The sequence below is a fragment of the Capricornis sumatraensis genome, chromosome 4, assembly GCF_032405125.1.
Source record: "Capricornis sumatraensis isolate serow.1 chromosome 4, serow.2, whole genome shotgun sequence".
NCBI lineage: Eukaryota > Metazoa > Chordata > Mammalia > Artiodactyla > Bovidae > Capricornis > Capricornis sumatraensis.
The window spans coordinates 41,603,282-41,617,416 of record NC_091072.1 but is presented as its reverse complement, the minus strand read 5'-3'; the positions used below and the strand labels follow the sequence as shown (position 1 = coordinate 41,617,416).

Below are 14,135 nucleotides of genomic sequence, written 5' to 3'. Positions count from 1 at the left end.
TCTCTGTTCCCCATAACCAGAGGGCCCTTTTACAAAAAAATTCACTTCAGAGTTGCTATCTGAGGCTCTTCTCCAAAGGAACCTGAACTAAAATACTACCACCTTAAGGTATACTCAGTATTTGCGACATTTAAATTGTGTCAGCTACAAACTGGCATGTGCCAAGAGCATCGCCAGGAGCTGAACAGCAGCCACATGGGCACTTGCCACCTGCCTCTGTGGAGACTGAACCCTGTGCTGCAGCTGGCCTTCAGCACCCCCACTGCCTGAGGGGTTCAGGTGGAGTGAGGCACTCTGTGCTCCAGGGCACCCCGTGGAACTGGTCTTTAGAGAGCTAGATATTTTCAGGAACTGATTTCATGATCCTGTTAGGCAATCAGAATAGGAAAAGGAGTCCAAAATGGCTAAAAGACAAAGAAGGGAAAAGCCCACAAAAATAGAACAAAGGAAGGTCCACGGACCAGAGTGAGGACCTCGGGTAAAGCGGACGGCCCTCCCAGCTAGCCTGGTTTACACAGGGCAGGCCCAGGGGGAGGAGAAACAACATACTAAAGGAGGAGCCCAATTTGAGCTGGGGTCCTCTCTTCTCTTGTCTTTTGGGTCTGCCTGCCCTCACTCCTCAGAGGATGAACCATCCTTTGTTTTTCCTAATAAAGCTGAGCTATAACACTGGTCCATCCGTTGCTTCAAATTTTTGCTGCAGTGAGACAGAAGCAAGGAAATTATACACTCTCCTAACAATCCCAGTCCTTGCATCTCTTCATATCTAGAAAAATGCTAAATCCCTTCATGGTGCCATCAGTTCCTTGTGACTAACAGAGAACCTTTTGTAAAGTAGGCATTTGATTGCACTGAACTCCCCCACTCACTGAAACCTTATGTATTGACCTTCCCCACTGCCTCTTCAGAGCAGTCTCTCAGAGGGATCTGAGGTGCTGTCTCCCGGGCTGCGGTCCTCGTTTTGCCCCAAATAAAACTTAACTCACAGCTGTCAAGTTGTGTGTGTGTTTAGTCAACAACTGTAACCATTCCAGTTGTCTATTCCATTTAAAATAAGAACAATGCTATTGTCAAAAGTATTTCAGTAGCACATCTATACTTATGTTTCCTTTTCATGTAAATATATATATATATACACACACACACATATATATATATATTTATTTCATTTTACCAATTTCATTACAGCCACTCTATAGACAATTTTATTATTTCCTCTAGTCATAAAAAAAGACACTGCTATTCCAGTTTCACCAAGTATATTTCTTCTTCCTTCTCTAAATGTATCACTGCTTTCATTCAATTTTCAGCTCACTTTAGCAGCCTCAACTCTCTTTTCCTGTTTTTTTTTTTCAAAAATAATGGGATTATAAGGAATAAAAACTTGCTCTTGCTCCCCTTTACTCTTTGACTTTGCAGCTTACTTCTAATACTAATATTCATCTTGTAAGCTAGAGAATGTTCAATTTATTGAACTAATTAAAGACAAAAATCTAAAAAGAAATCACTATTATAATCATTACTTTATTCATAATGTATCAACTATAAAGCAGACTCTACTAATCATAATCTAATAAAATGAATCATAACATTTTCTTCATAAACTGCATTGACTGCCACTCACATTCATTATTATAAAAGTTTATTTAATGAAATAATTATGACTATAGCTAAATTTTTTGTTATCTTTTTTTAAAAACAATAACTAAACTGCATTAGAATTGGCTCAGATGGTGAAGAATCTGCCTGCAATGCAGGAGACAAGGGTACAATCCCTGGGTTAGGAAGATCTCCTGGAAAAGGAAGTGGCAACCCACTCCAATATTCTTGCCTGGAGAATTCCATGGACAGAGGAGACTGGAGGGCTAAAGTCTATGGGGTTGAAAAGAGTCAGGCAACTAAGTGACTAACACTTAACAATTTTCTTTTCATAGGAAGGTGTTGTCATTTAGTTGCTCAGCTGTATCCACTCTTTTGTGACCCCATGGACTATAGCTTACCAGGCTCCTCTGTCCATGGGATTTTCCAGGCAAGAATACTGGAGTGGATTGCCATTTCCTTCTCCAGGGGATCTTCCTGACTCAGGAATAGAACCCACATCTCCTGTGTCTCCTGCACTGGAAAGTGGATTCTTTTTACCACTGAACCACCAGGAAAGCCTAAATGGGAAGGTAGCAAATTAAAATCAGAAAAAAAGTCTTGTACACAAATTTTGATCAGATGCATCAAGTTGGATTTTTAATAGTGACTTATACACTGAAAGGAACAGACTCTGGAGTATCTGGAATTTTCCACCACAATGTGTTTTAGAATTCCACAGATATTATAGCTGCATGATAATTGAGAAGTTGCACCTTTAAATCAAAAGGTAAGATAATTAAAACTACAGGGTGAAATTATAATGAGCTAGAAAGTAACGTGCTATGGAAATAAATACTTTCTCTCCTACCTGAAGTCCGAACCCACTCTCCTGCCATTCTCTGGAATCCCAGGATCTGGACACATGTCGGAGACCAAAGCAACACCTCCTTGCGTTACTGTAATAGAAAGAAACATGATGATACTGCTCAGGAAATATCTGTATAATGACATTATATTAGACAGATTTGGCTCTTTAATGATGATGCCTTAATATGTGATTTCTATTAAGAATTCAGACAGTTTAGTTAGATTAAAATAAATCTACTCTTATTCTTAAAAAAACAGACTTTTATAGAGGATGCCAAAAATCTTCGGTTGGAACTCTTTCTTCTACTAACGAAGTCTTCATACAATTAACATTTTCTCATTAAGATCACCTTTATGACAACTAACAATTAATAGCATGACGGGGAAAAAAAAAAGAGCATCATGCCACAAACCGCTTAGCTTATATAGAAGATAGCTTTCATTCATTTCCATGGATGAAATGGAAGTGTTAATTATCTATTTAGATCTATACAACGGATACTTCACATAAAGTTACTTATTATATTGCAAACATGAAAAATGCTTATCATTTAAGTTAAACAAATAACAATCTTCTTGTGCAGTGTGCTGATTTATTTTTTGAATCTGTGTATAAAGAGTCTTTCCTCCTGCTAGGATGGTTTACAATCACAGATTAGTTTTTAAAGGATTCATTTGCTTGTTAGAGTGGCCACTACTCCAGTAACCATCCCACTATCTGAGTAGTCTAATCCAATCAAGGCAACATGCTCTCTTTCCAGAAATTTTCAATAGTGGTCTTGTGACTCAGTTCAGTTCAATGACACATGAGAGGAAGCCTGCAGGAGTGCTTCTGGGAAGACCTTCCTGTTAGGTAGTAGTGATCATCTCTTTTTCACTCTGGACCTTATCATGTTTGAATTTCAAATTTGTAACTCTTGGTACCATCTTGTCACAGTACAGGTTTTTAAATCTGTAGTCAGTGGTCTACTAAAACGTCTCTAAAATTTATTTTCTAAAAGTGTTCTAGCTTTAATAAATTGTCAAGCCTCAATAAAGAATTTAACTTCCACCATATTTTCTCTGCCATCATCAGCTGTTTAACTCCCACATTTGCTCAAGTGAAACAGTTATTACTGTGTCAAGTCATCCTCCTCAAGGTGAATGGCTATCACTGTTTATAGGGGAAGTAGTCCACAGTAGGGTGGTTCTTACTGCACTATTTTAGCATATCACACTGGTCTAAAGTGAAAGTGAAAGTCACTCAGTCATGTCTGACTCTTTGTGACCCCATGACTATATAGTCCATGGACTTCTCCAGGCCAGAATACTGGAGTGGATAGCCTTTCCCTTCTCCAGGGGTCTTCCCAACCCAGGGTTCGAACCCAGGTCTTCTGCATTTCAGGTGTATTCTTTACCACCTGAGCCACAGGGAAAGCCCAAGAATACTGGAGTGGATAGCCTATCACTTCTCCAGTGGATCTTCCCAATGCAGGAATTGAACTGGGCTCTTCAGAATTTCAGACAAATTCTTTACCAACTGAGCCGTCAACAACTTAAAGGCTTAGAAGGATCTACCTCTATATCGCCTCTGTTTTTCTCACATGGAATAGTAGCAAAAAAGTTAATGACAATTGAAGGAACCCACACAAATCAACTCAAAGTATTATGGGTCTTTTTTAAAGATAATGTCAAAGCTGCTTACTTATTCAAAACAAGAGTGCTTATTTGGAATTCTCCGAGTGCACTGAATGAAATAGTTAAGTCTGAATAGTTTGCAGATGGCAGGAAGATAACAAAAAAATGATTGAGAGATAAATGATAAATATGTTTGATTTTCTGAAACAGAGATAGGCGCGTAACAGGATAATGATAGAAATCCATGGTGACACTTTATGTACAAGAAAACTAGTTCCTCAAACTCAACTACTCATTCCATTAGCATCATCAGCAATTAATGAGTCTCAAAACTGAAGCTTAAATTTGCAAAGAATGATGGTGATATATTTGCTTCAAGCAGGATCCTGATGCTGGAGAGAAACACTTCCAATAGAGAGGAATTCCTGGACTTACTATCATTTTAACTCTAATTTTGTCAAATTATATCTTAACCAAATATCACAGGACGCATGTCATAAATACTAACAAATATACGACACTTCAGTCAAAATCTTAGAATTTAAAATCAAAACTGGAATATTCAGTAGGTAGTTTCATGACCCATCATTAACTAATAGTAATGTAAGATATAAAATTATACACGTGGATGAAGAGATACAAATCAGATAGTTTGTAAAAGACTTTGAATGAATTTAGATTAAAACTGTGGAAATTATATTAATGTATACATAATCAAATTACTCTTTCACAGCATGTTGGCTTTTATGCCATCTCATTAGACCCTCACAAGGTTCCTATGAAGTAAATAGAGCAGTAAGAATCGTGCTTTTCCCATTAAATTGTAACCGAGCCAGGTCCTACAAGGCCTTCCCACGACAGATTCCTCCATGTCCTCTGCTTTCTTCTTGTCCATAGAATACTTGAGCCTCTTAAGTCTTCCCCAAGTTCAAAATAATAAACTAAATTAGAGAAGTGAGAAAATGTAGAAAGAAAGGAAAACAGTCAAGCAAGACAAAATTATAATACTTTAGCCATTAAACAAAGTCAAGGACCTTCAGTTCCTCCTAAGAGACAGATAACATTTGGAGCCATGTCCTTTGAGCTGCTTTGAAGATACTAAAAGCCCCACCCACCAGAGGGAAGAGGTTAACTGCATCCTGACCACAAGCACATACTGGTTGGAACCAGAAGGCTGATGATGCTGACTCCCAATTACTTCACCACCAACCAACCAGAAGAATGTCCATGAGTTGATCACACACCCAGCAACCCTCCTCCCCCCCCCCCCCCCCGCCTTGTCTTTAAAAACCTTTTCATGAAAGACTTTGAGGAGTTCAGGCCTTTTAAGCACTAGCAATCAGGACTCCTTGCTTGGCACCAGCAATAAATGCTACACTCTCCTTCACCACAACACAGTGTCAATAGTTTGGCTTTACCTCATATGGGTGAGTGGACAGAAGATTTGTTCAGTAGTGAAAATTATCCTGGTCTTTGAGGACATGTCTTGTGATCATCAATTCAAATTCAACACAAATTTGTTTTTTGAACAAATTATATAGCTAGATTGGTGCCCTAGTAAAGGAAGCAATCAACACAAAAGAAGTATACACAAATTGCTTCTATGAAAAAGGATATCATAAACAAATAAACTGGCAGAGACAAGATTTAGACTAGTGAAACAATCAGAAGTAATTAGAAATAAAGTACTACGAATGATGATGATGACAATGTAAAATTAAACTTTACTTAAGATTAAATTAAAGCCAATTTAATCTTGGCTAGAAACTACAAGTATCATTTATACACATTTAAAACTGAATCCTTACAACCATTCCATGAGGAGACAATGTCAAACCCATTTTCCAAGAAAGAACTGAGGACAGAGTTACCACTCAATTGATTATAGATCCAGGTTTATTTTCTTACATTTGCTCCAGTGAGCTAGTGAGATAGTGTATATTAAAGGCCTTTGCGAATTCAAGTGAGGCTTTTAAAAATAATTTTTTAAATTATTAATAAAATTCATTTTATTGTAAAAATGAACCAAAAAGTAAAGGAGAAAGGTGTATTCATGTGTTATCTCCCAGTCAAGCATACACATGGGAAGCCATATGGTCCCAACCACGAGGCTTTAGTTCAAATGCCATCTGGTGGCAATTTTCCTGCAGTAAAAAAGACCAGATTCACAGGCTTTCCACATGAGACCATTAGCCACCTTCAGAGCACTAGAACAACAAATTGACTGGAATATTAAACCTTCATGTAAGATGCCATTTTTCAAAGTTAAAATTTGGTTTATATTAATAGATCTTTGCATTAATAATCCAAAATAGAAGTCATTTTAGTCAACTCACACTTTTTAGTGATATTGCTCCTGTGACTTATTATAGCATATTTTTATTGTTGATATTTATTTCTTCAGAAACTTAAAGACATATTTCAGCTGGATTAATTTTGAGACTAATTCTAACCATTTTAAACTTTCAGAGAGGTGACATATGTTTCTAGTTGCATAACAATCAAGAACCTTGTTACACAAAACACATTCTAGTTGAAATTCCTCAGGTAGCAATATCTCCACTGTATCAATGACCTTTACATGTCAAAAACCCCATGCTAGGCATGTGTGTTTGTGGGCTAGTGTGAACCTCAGGCTTTTCTGTGATAATCAGTTTGAATAAGTCAACACTGACATTTGTTCTTTCACATTTAATGGATTCAGGCTTTACTTTTTAAGGCACTTCCCTTTTTTGATTTGCAAGATGCTGTATCACAGTAAGAATGAAGCATCTGTATTACTCTTTCCTCAAAAGCCAATACCTTGATTAAAAGTTAATTTCAACAATATTTCATATTGTGGTAATTTCCTTCATTTAGCTATAACAGGGTTGTTTTCACTTAAACAGCATCACATGGGACATTTTCATATGCATAATAGAATTTTTGATATTTTTTTCTTTCTACTGAATATATGCACCTTCTCTACCAGCTGTCAGTTTTGATCCCAGAATGATAAGCATATACTGACAAGCTTCATAGAAACTAAGAGCTTCTTGATGAAGGTGAAATAAAAGAGTAAAAAAAAACTGGCTAAAACCTCAACATTCAAAAAACTCAGATCATGGCATCCAGTTCCATCACTTCATGGCAAATAGTTGGGGAAAAAATGGAAACAGTGACAGATTTTATTTATTTTGGTGGGCTCCAAAATCATTGTGGATGCTGAATGCAGCCATGAAATTAAAAGACACTTGCTCCTTGGAACAAAAACTATGACAAACCTAGACAGTGTATTAAAAAGCAGAGACATTCCTTTGCCAACAAAAGTCCATGTAATCAAAGCTATGGTTTTACAAATAGTTATGTATGGTGTGAGAGTTGGACCGCTAAGAAGGCTGAGCACCAAAGATTATATGCTTTTGAACTGTGGTGTTGGAGAAGACTCTTGAGAGTCCCTTCGGCTGCAAGGAGATCAAACTAGTCAATCCTAAAGGAAATCAATCCTGAATATTCATTGGAAAGACTGATGCTGAAGCTGAAGCTCCAATACTTTGGTCACCTGATTTGAAGAGCCAACTTCTTGGAAAATACCCTGATGCTGGGTAAGACTGAAGGCAGGAGGAGAAGGGGACAACAGAGGATGAGATGGTTGGATGGCATCACTGACTCAACAGACATGAGTCTGAGCAAGCTTCAGGAGATGGTGAAGGCCACAAAGATTTGGACACAACTTTGTGTCCATGGGGTCACAATGATTCGGACATGACTGAGTGACTGAAGAACAACATAGAAATAGGTGAAACAAGAATTGCTGTCATTTTTGATAACACAAAATGTTATTATCACAACATTAGGGTTTCAAATGTATAGTTTACATAGAAATAAGTTGTCAAAAACACACTGCTTTGATCTGAAGTATTTTGGACCTCAGATTAATGGATGGATAGTGAAATAACCATGAACAGTATGAAAAGGCAAAATGATAGGATACTGAAAGAGGAACTCCACAGGTCAATAGGTGCCCAATATGCTACTGGAGATCAGTGGAGAAATAACTCCAGAAAGAATAAAGAGATGGAGCTGAAGCAAAAACAATACCCAGTTGTGGATGGGACTGGTGATGGAAGCAAGGTCTGATGCTCTAAAGAACAATATTGCATAGGAACCTGGAATGTTAGGTCCATGAATCAAGGCAAATTGGAAGTGGTCAAACAAGAGATGGCAAGAGTGAACGTCAACATTCTAGGAATCAGTGAACTAAGATGGACTGGACTGGGTGGATTTAACACAGATGACCATTACATCTACTACTATGGCCAGGAATCCCTTAGAAGAAATGGATTAGCCATCACAGTCAACAAAAGAGTCCAAATGCAGTACTTGGATGCAATCTCAAAAATGACAGAATGATCCCTGTTCGTTTCAAGGCAAACCATTCAATATCACGGTAATCCAAGTCTATGCTCCGACCAGTAATGCTGAAGAAGCTGAAGTTGAATGGTTCTATGAAGACCTACAAGACCTTCTAGGACTAACACCCCAAAAGATGTCCTTTTCTTTAAAGGGGACTGGAATGCAAAAGTAGGAAGTCAAGAAACACCTGGAGTAACAGGCAAATTTCACCTTGGAGTACAGAATGAAGTAGGGCAAAGGCTAATAGAGTTTTGCCAAGAGAATGCACTGGTTATATCAAACACCCTCTTCCAACAACACAAGAGAAGACTCTACACATGGATATCACCAGATGGTCAACACTGAAATCAGACTGATTATATTCTTTGCTGCCAAAGATGGAGAAGCTCTATACAGTAAGCAAAAGCAAGACGAGGAGCTGACTGTGGCTCAGATCATGAACTTCTTATTGCCCAATTCAGACTTAAATTGAGGAAAGTTGGGAAAAACACTAGACCATTCAAGTATGAACTAAATCAAATCCCTAACAATTATACAGAGGAAGTGAGAAATAGATTTAAGGGACTAGATGTGATAGACAGAGTACCTGATGAACTATGGATGGGGGTATGTGACATTGCACAGGAGACAGTGATCAAGACCATCACCAAGAAAAAGAAATGCAAAATAGCAAAATGGCTGTCTGAGGAAGCCTTACAAATAGTTGTGAAAAGAAGAGAAGCAAAAAGCAAAGGAGAAAAGGAAAGATATACCCATTTGAATGCAGATTTCCAAAGAATAGCAAGGAGACATGAGATAGCCTTCCTCAGTGATCAGTGCAAAGAAATAGAGGAAAACAACAGAATGGGAAAGACTAGAGATCTCTTCAAGAAAATTAGAGACATTAAGGAAACATTTCATGCAAAGATGGGCACAATAAAGGACAGAAATGGTATGGACCTAACAGAAGCAGAAGATGTTAAGAAGAGGTGGCAAGAATATACAGAAGAAGCATAGAAAAAAGATCTTCATGGCTCAGATAATCACGATGGTGTGATCACTCACCTAGAACCAGGCATTCTAGAAAGTGAAGTCAAGTGGACCTCAGGAAGCATCACTACGAACAGAGCTGGTGGAAGTGATGGAATTCCAGTTGCACTATTTCAAATCCTAAAAGATGATGCCGTGAAAGTGCTGCACTCAATATGTCAGCAAATTTGTAAAACTCAGCAGCGGCCACAGGACTGGAAAAGGTCAGTTTTCTTTCCAATCCCTAACAAAGGCAATGCCAAAAAATGCTCAAACTACCATACATTTGTACTCCTCTCAAATGCTAGTAAAGTAATGCTCAAAATTTTCCAAGCCAGGCTCCAACAATATGTGAACTGTGAACTTCCAGACGTTCAAGTTGGATTTAGAAGAGGAAGAGAAACCAGATATCAAATTGCCAACATTCTCTGGATCATTGAAAAAACAAGGGAGTTCCAGAAAAACACCCACCTCTGCTGTGTTAGGGGCTTCCCTGGTGGCTCAGATGGCAAAACATCCGCCTGCAATGTGGGAGACCCAGGTTCTATTCCTGGATTGGGAAGATCCCCTGCAGAAGGAAATGGCAATCCACTCCAGCACTCTTGCCTGGAAAATCCCATGGATGGAGGAGCCTGATAGGCTTCAGTCCATGGGGTCACTAAGAGTCGGACACGACTGAGCTTTATTGACTATGCCAAAGCCTTTGACTGTGTGGATCACAACAAACTGTGGAAAATTCTGAAAGAGATGGAAATACAGGACCAGATGACCTGCCTCCTGAGAAATCTGTATGCAGGTCAGGAAGCAACAGTTAGAACTGGACATGGAACAACAGACTGGTTCCAACTAGGAAAAGGCTGTATATTGTCACCCTGTTTATTTAGCTTATAATATGCAGAGTACATCATGAGAAATGCTGGGTTGGATGAAGCACAAGCTGGAATCAAGAACCCAGAAAAAATATCAAAAACCTCCGATATGCAGATAGCACCACCCTCATGGCCATGAAAGTGAAGAAGAACTAAAGAGCCTGTTGATGAAAGTCAAAGAGGAGAGTGAAAACGTTGGCTTAAAGCTCAACGTTCAGGAAACAAAGACCAAGGCATCCAGTCCCATCACTTCATAGCAAATAGATGGGGAAAGAGTGGAAACAGTGGCAGACTTTATTTTGGGGGGCTCCAAAATCACTGCAGATGGTGACTGCAGCCATGAAATTAAAAGATGCTTACTCCTTGGGAGAAAAGTTATGACCAAACTTGCCAACAAATGTCCATGTAGTCAAGCCTATGGTTTTTCCAGTGGTCATGTATGCATGTGAGAGTTGGCATACACAGAAAGCTGAGCACCAAATAATTGATGCTTTTGAACTGTGATGTTGGAGAAGACTCTTGAGAGTCTCTTAGACTGCAAGATATCCAACCACTCCATCCTAAAGGAGATCAGTCCTGAATATTCATTGGAAAGACTGATATTGAAGCTGAAATTCCAATACTCTGGCCACCTGATGTGAAGAGCTGACTCATTTGAATAGGCCCTGATGCTGGGAAAGATTGAAGGTGGGAAGAGAAGGCGATGACAGAGTATGAGATGGTTGGATGGCATCACTGACTCAATGGACATGAGTTTGAGTGGACTCCAGGAGTGGGTGATGGAAAAGGAGGCCTGGCGTGCTGCAGTCCATGGGGTCTCAAAGAGTTAAACACAACTGAGCAACTGAACTGAATGAAACACCTACATACAACTGCCTTTATCTGTGAGCATCTTGGCTGTATTTTCAAGGTGTTTAATTTAACACAGTGTCGGACATTTTTACCTGGGTGCTCTCTCTCTTTCATCATTGCATACTTTAATTCTTTCACTTTTAAAACACTAGAAATTGAATGTCCACTAGCATAATTTTTATGTTTTGATCTTACCTGAGTTCTCTTATTTCCAGTTAAGGCCATTATCTTAAACTCTCTCTTGGTTTACTGTAATTTATTTCTATATCATACTGTAATAAACTATGCTAATATAATAAATGCATTATTGAGAAGCTCTTTCAAGCAATATTTATCTGCTTTCTATTGTACAATATGTATAGACTATTTGGCCAGCATTCAAAACCTTCTGTCTTTCTAATATTATTCCAACTACCACCTGCAAGGATCTGATGTTCCAGGTGATCTTAGATACTCCAAATTCTCTCACTGTTAAGCTTTTATTTCTCTTTAACATTGATCATTTATCACTTCAAGTAATTGCTTTTCTGACAGAGGGAAGACCAAGTCAATTTCTTATATGTGATATAATATTAAAAATTATCCTCCAACTGCTACAATCACTATGGCAGCCAATAAATATTCAGAGAGGGATTATTTCATTTATGCATTTTCAAGTTAAACCAAGGTGTTTATTTGCTATTCAAATAAAAATAAATATAATAATATGCTAGTATAAAATTGGTACAAATTAACAGCATTGAAGCTTTTATAAGATCCCTGAGAGTGGTCCTCATCTCTGTACAATTTCACAGCATCCTCCAAGATTTTTACTAGGATGTATCCTGGCAGCACCCAGAGGAGCTGTCTCAGACCCCCACTGGCCCCCACCGGAGACCTCCTCTAGCCCCACAGGTGCAGAGTGACCCTCACCTGAGGACCGAGCTGCCTTAGCCTGGGGTCTTCTGCCTGTCACTTCTGTGCTGGTCTCTGTGAAAATGTAAGCACTCTGGACTTAGGACTCATGAATAATGTTTAGGGCCTACTCAGAGATGTCTTATAGGATACCTAATCATTGCTGGTCTTCTAACAGGAAAGACAGCATGTGACCAGGTCAATTAATATTACTATTTTGCATAGCATCTAAAATACTAGCATAATAAACCTGAAAAGTGAGAGAAAAGGGGGAAACAGCTCGAAGTCAATGTACAGTATAATTGATTTCAGGACTATATATATACATATATATTTCAGGACTACATACATACATATATATATAAATATATAAAATATATAAAATTAGAGTTGACTCATTGGAAAAGACTCATGCTGGGAGGGATTGGGGGCAGGATAAGAAGGGGATGACTGAGGATGAGATGGCTGGATGGCATCATGGACTCGATGGATGTGAGTTTGAGTGAACTCCGGGAGATGGTGATGAACAGGGAGGCCTGGTGTGCTGCGATTCATGGGGTCACAAAGAGTCGGACACGACTGAGCGACTGAACTGAACTGAACTGAACTGATATTTACATTTAAATACAGGTATTTAAATGTTTTATTTTAAAGGTAATACATTTAAATTGTAAGACCTTATTTGTCAATTACTAGGTTTAAAAAATAGGAAATATTAATTATCTAGTAATGAGCACCCATAGAAAGTTTCTTTCTCATAGTAGATTATAAGTGATTTTAGAAGCTTGTATATAGGTAAATACTGACTAATACAGTAAATGTAAATGGCGTCAGCATGTATCATACACTTTATGAATTATTTAGTTTTCACTTATGCATATATATGCTTTCAAGTTACTAATTTTAAATTAAATATTAAATAGATATAATATTCAATCAAATATATGTTAATAACTCATATTTGCTTATATAAAATAGTTAAATATATAAATATTGAGAATATTTAATTAATATTTAATACAAATGGTTTATCTGCCATATATTTTTATAATCTCTTATACAACATTATTAATGTGTGTTTACAATAATACTATATAATAAGAGAATGCTTAGAATATCTTTATGAATTCTAGGCGGGCAAAACTCAAATTCACTGATAATTTTTTGAAACGTTGAGTTTAGCATTAATATATTGGTAAATCAAACTAGTTTGGTCACTCCTAAAATTCTCAGTATCTCAGAAATTTATATGTGTAATTTCACTCTGAACCTTATTCAGATGTTTTGCAAATGTAAAATTAAGAAACAGCAGTATTTTTTTGACTACTATAGAACATTTCTTACAGAATATTAACGGTCATTTGAAAACACACACAGCCTCAAGTTATTTTGGAGAAGTGGAGGGGCTGGTGGGGAGGGGAGGGGGGACACCAGGCAAGGGAACATGTGAGCAAAGACATGGAGGACTCAGAAATACAGAGAACCCAAGTTCAGAACTGAGGCAGATGTCAAACCGTGAAAATGCGTTTGACTGAGATTCCTCATTTCCAAAAAAAGAGAAATATTGAAGTATAGTTGATTTACACTGTTATGTTCATTTCAGGTATAGAGAAAAGTGATTCAAATTAGATTCTTTTCCACTATAGATTCTTTTTTGAAAAACCTTTTTATTTTGTATTGGAGTATAGCCCACTTACTGGCTAAGTACACATGAATTTGAGCAAACTTCCAGAGACAGTGGAGGACAGAGGAGCTTGGTGAGCTGAAGTCCACGGGGCTACAGAATTGGATGTGACTTGGCAACTGAACAGCAATGATATAGCAGGTTAACAGATAATGTTGTGTTGTTTCAGGTGAATACCGAAGGTACTCAGTCATACGTACACATGTACCCACTCTCCTCCTAACTCCCCTCTGAGGAGTAGTCTCACTTACTTCATGTATGCATGCCACATGGCATTCCGATCTCTTCCTCATCGTGTGTATGTACCTGTGGATGTGTTTAGTTACATGTGCTGATAATCTGAAACCTAAAATGTGTATGAACTACAG

At 38.0% G+C, this 14,135-nt stretch overlaps 1 protein-coding gene across 1 annotated transcript in view; it reads right to left on the bottom strand.

The window, feature by feature from the left end:
- The window catches only part of CSMD1 (CUB and Sushi multiple domains 1), a 1,675,023-nt gene that overhangs the window by 602,375 nt on the left and 1,058,513 nt on the right, over window positions 1–14,135 (bottom strand). The window contains exon 8 of the mRNA XM_068971399.1: window positions 2,450–2,537. Coding sequence (XP_068827500.1) covers window positions 2,450–2,537 — 88 coding nt within the window. The remainder of the gene's footprint in view (window positions 1–2,449; window positions 2,538–14,135) is intronic.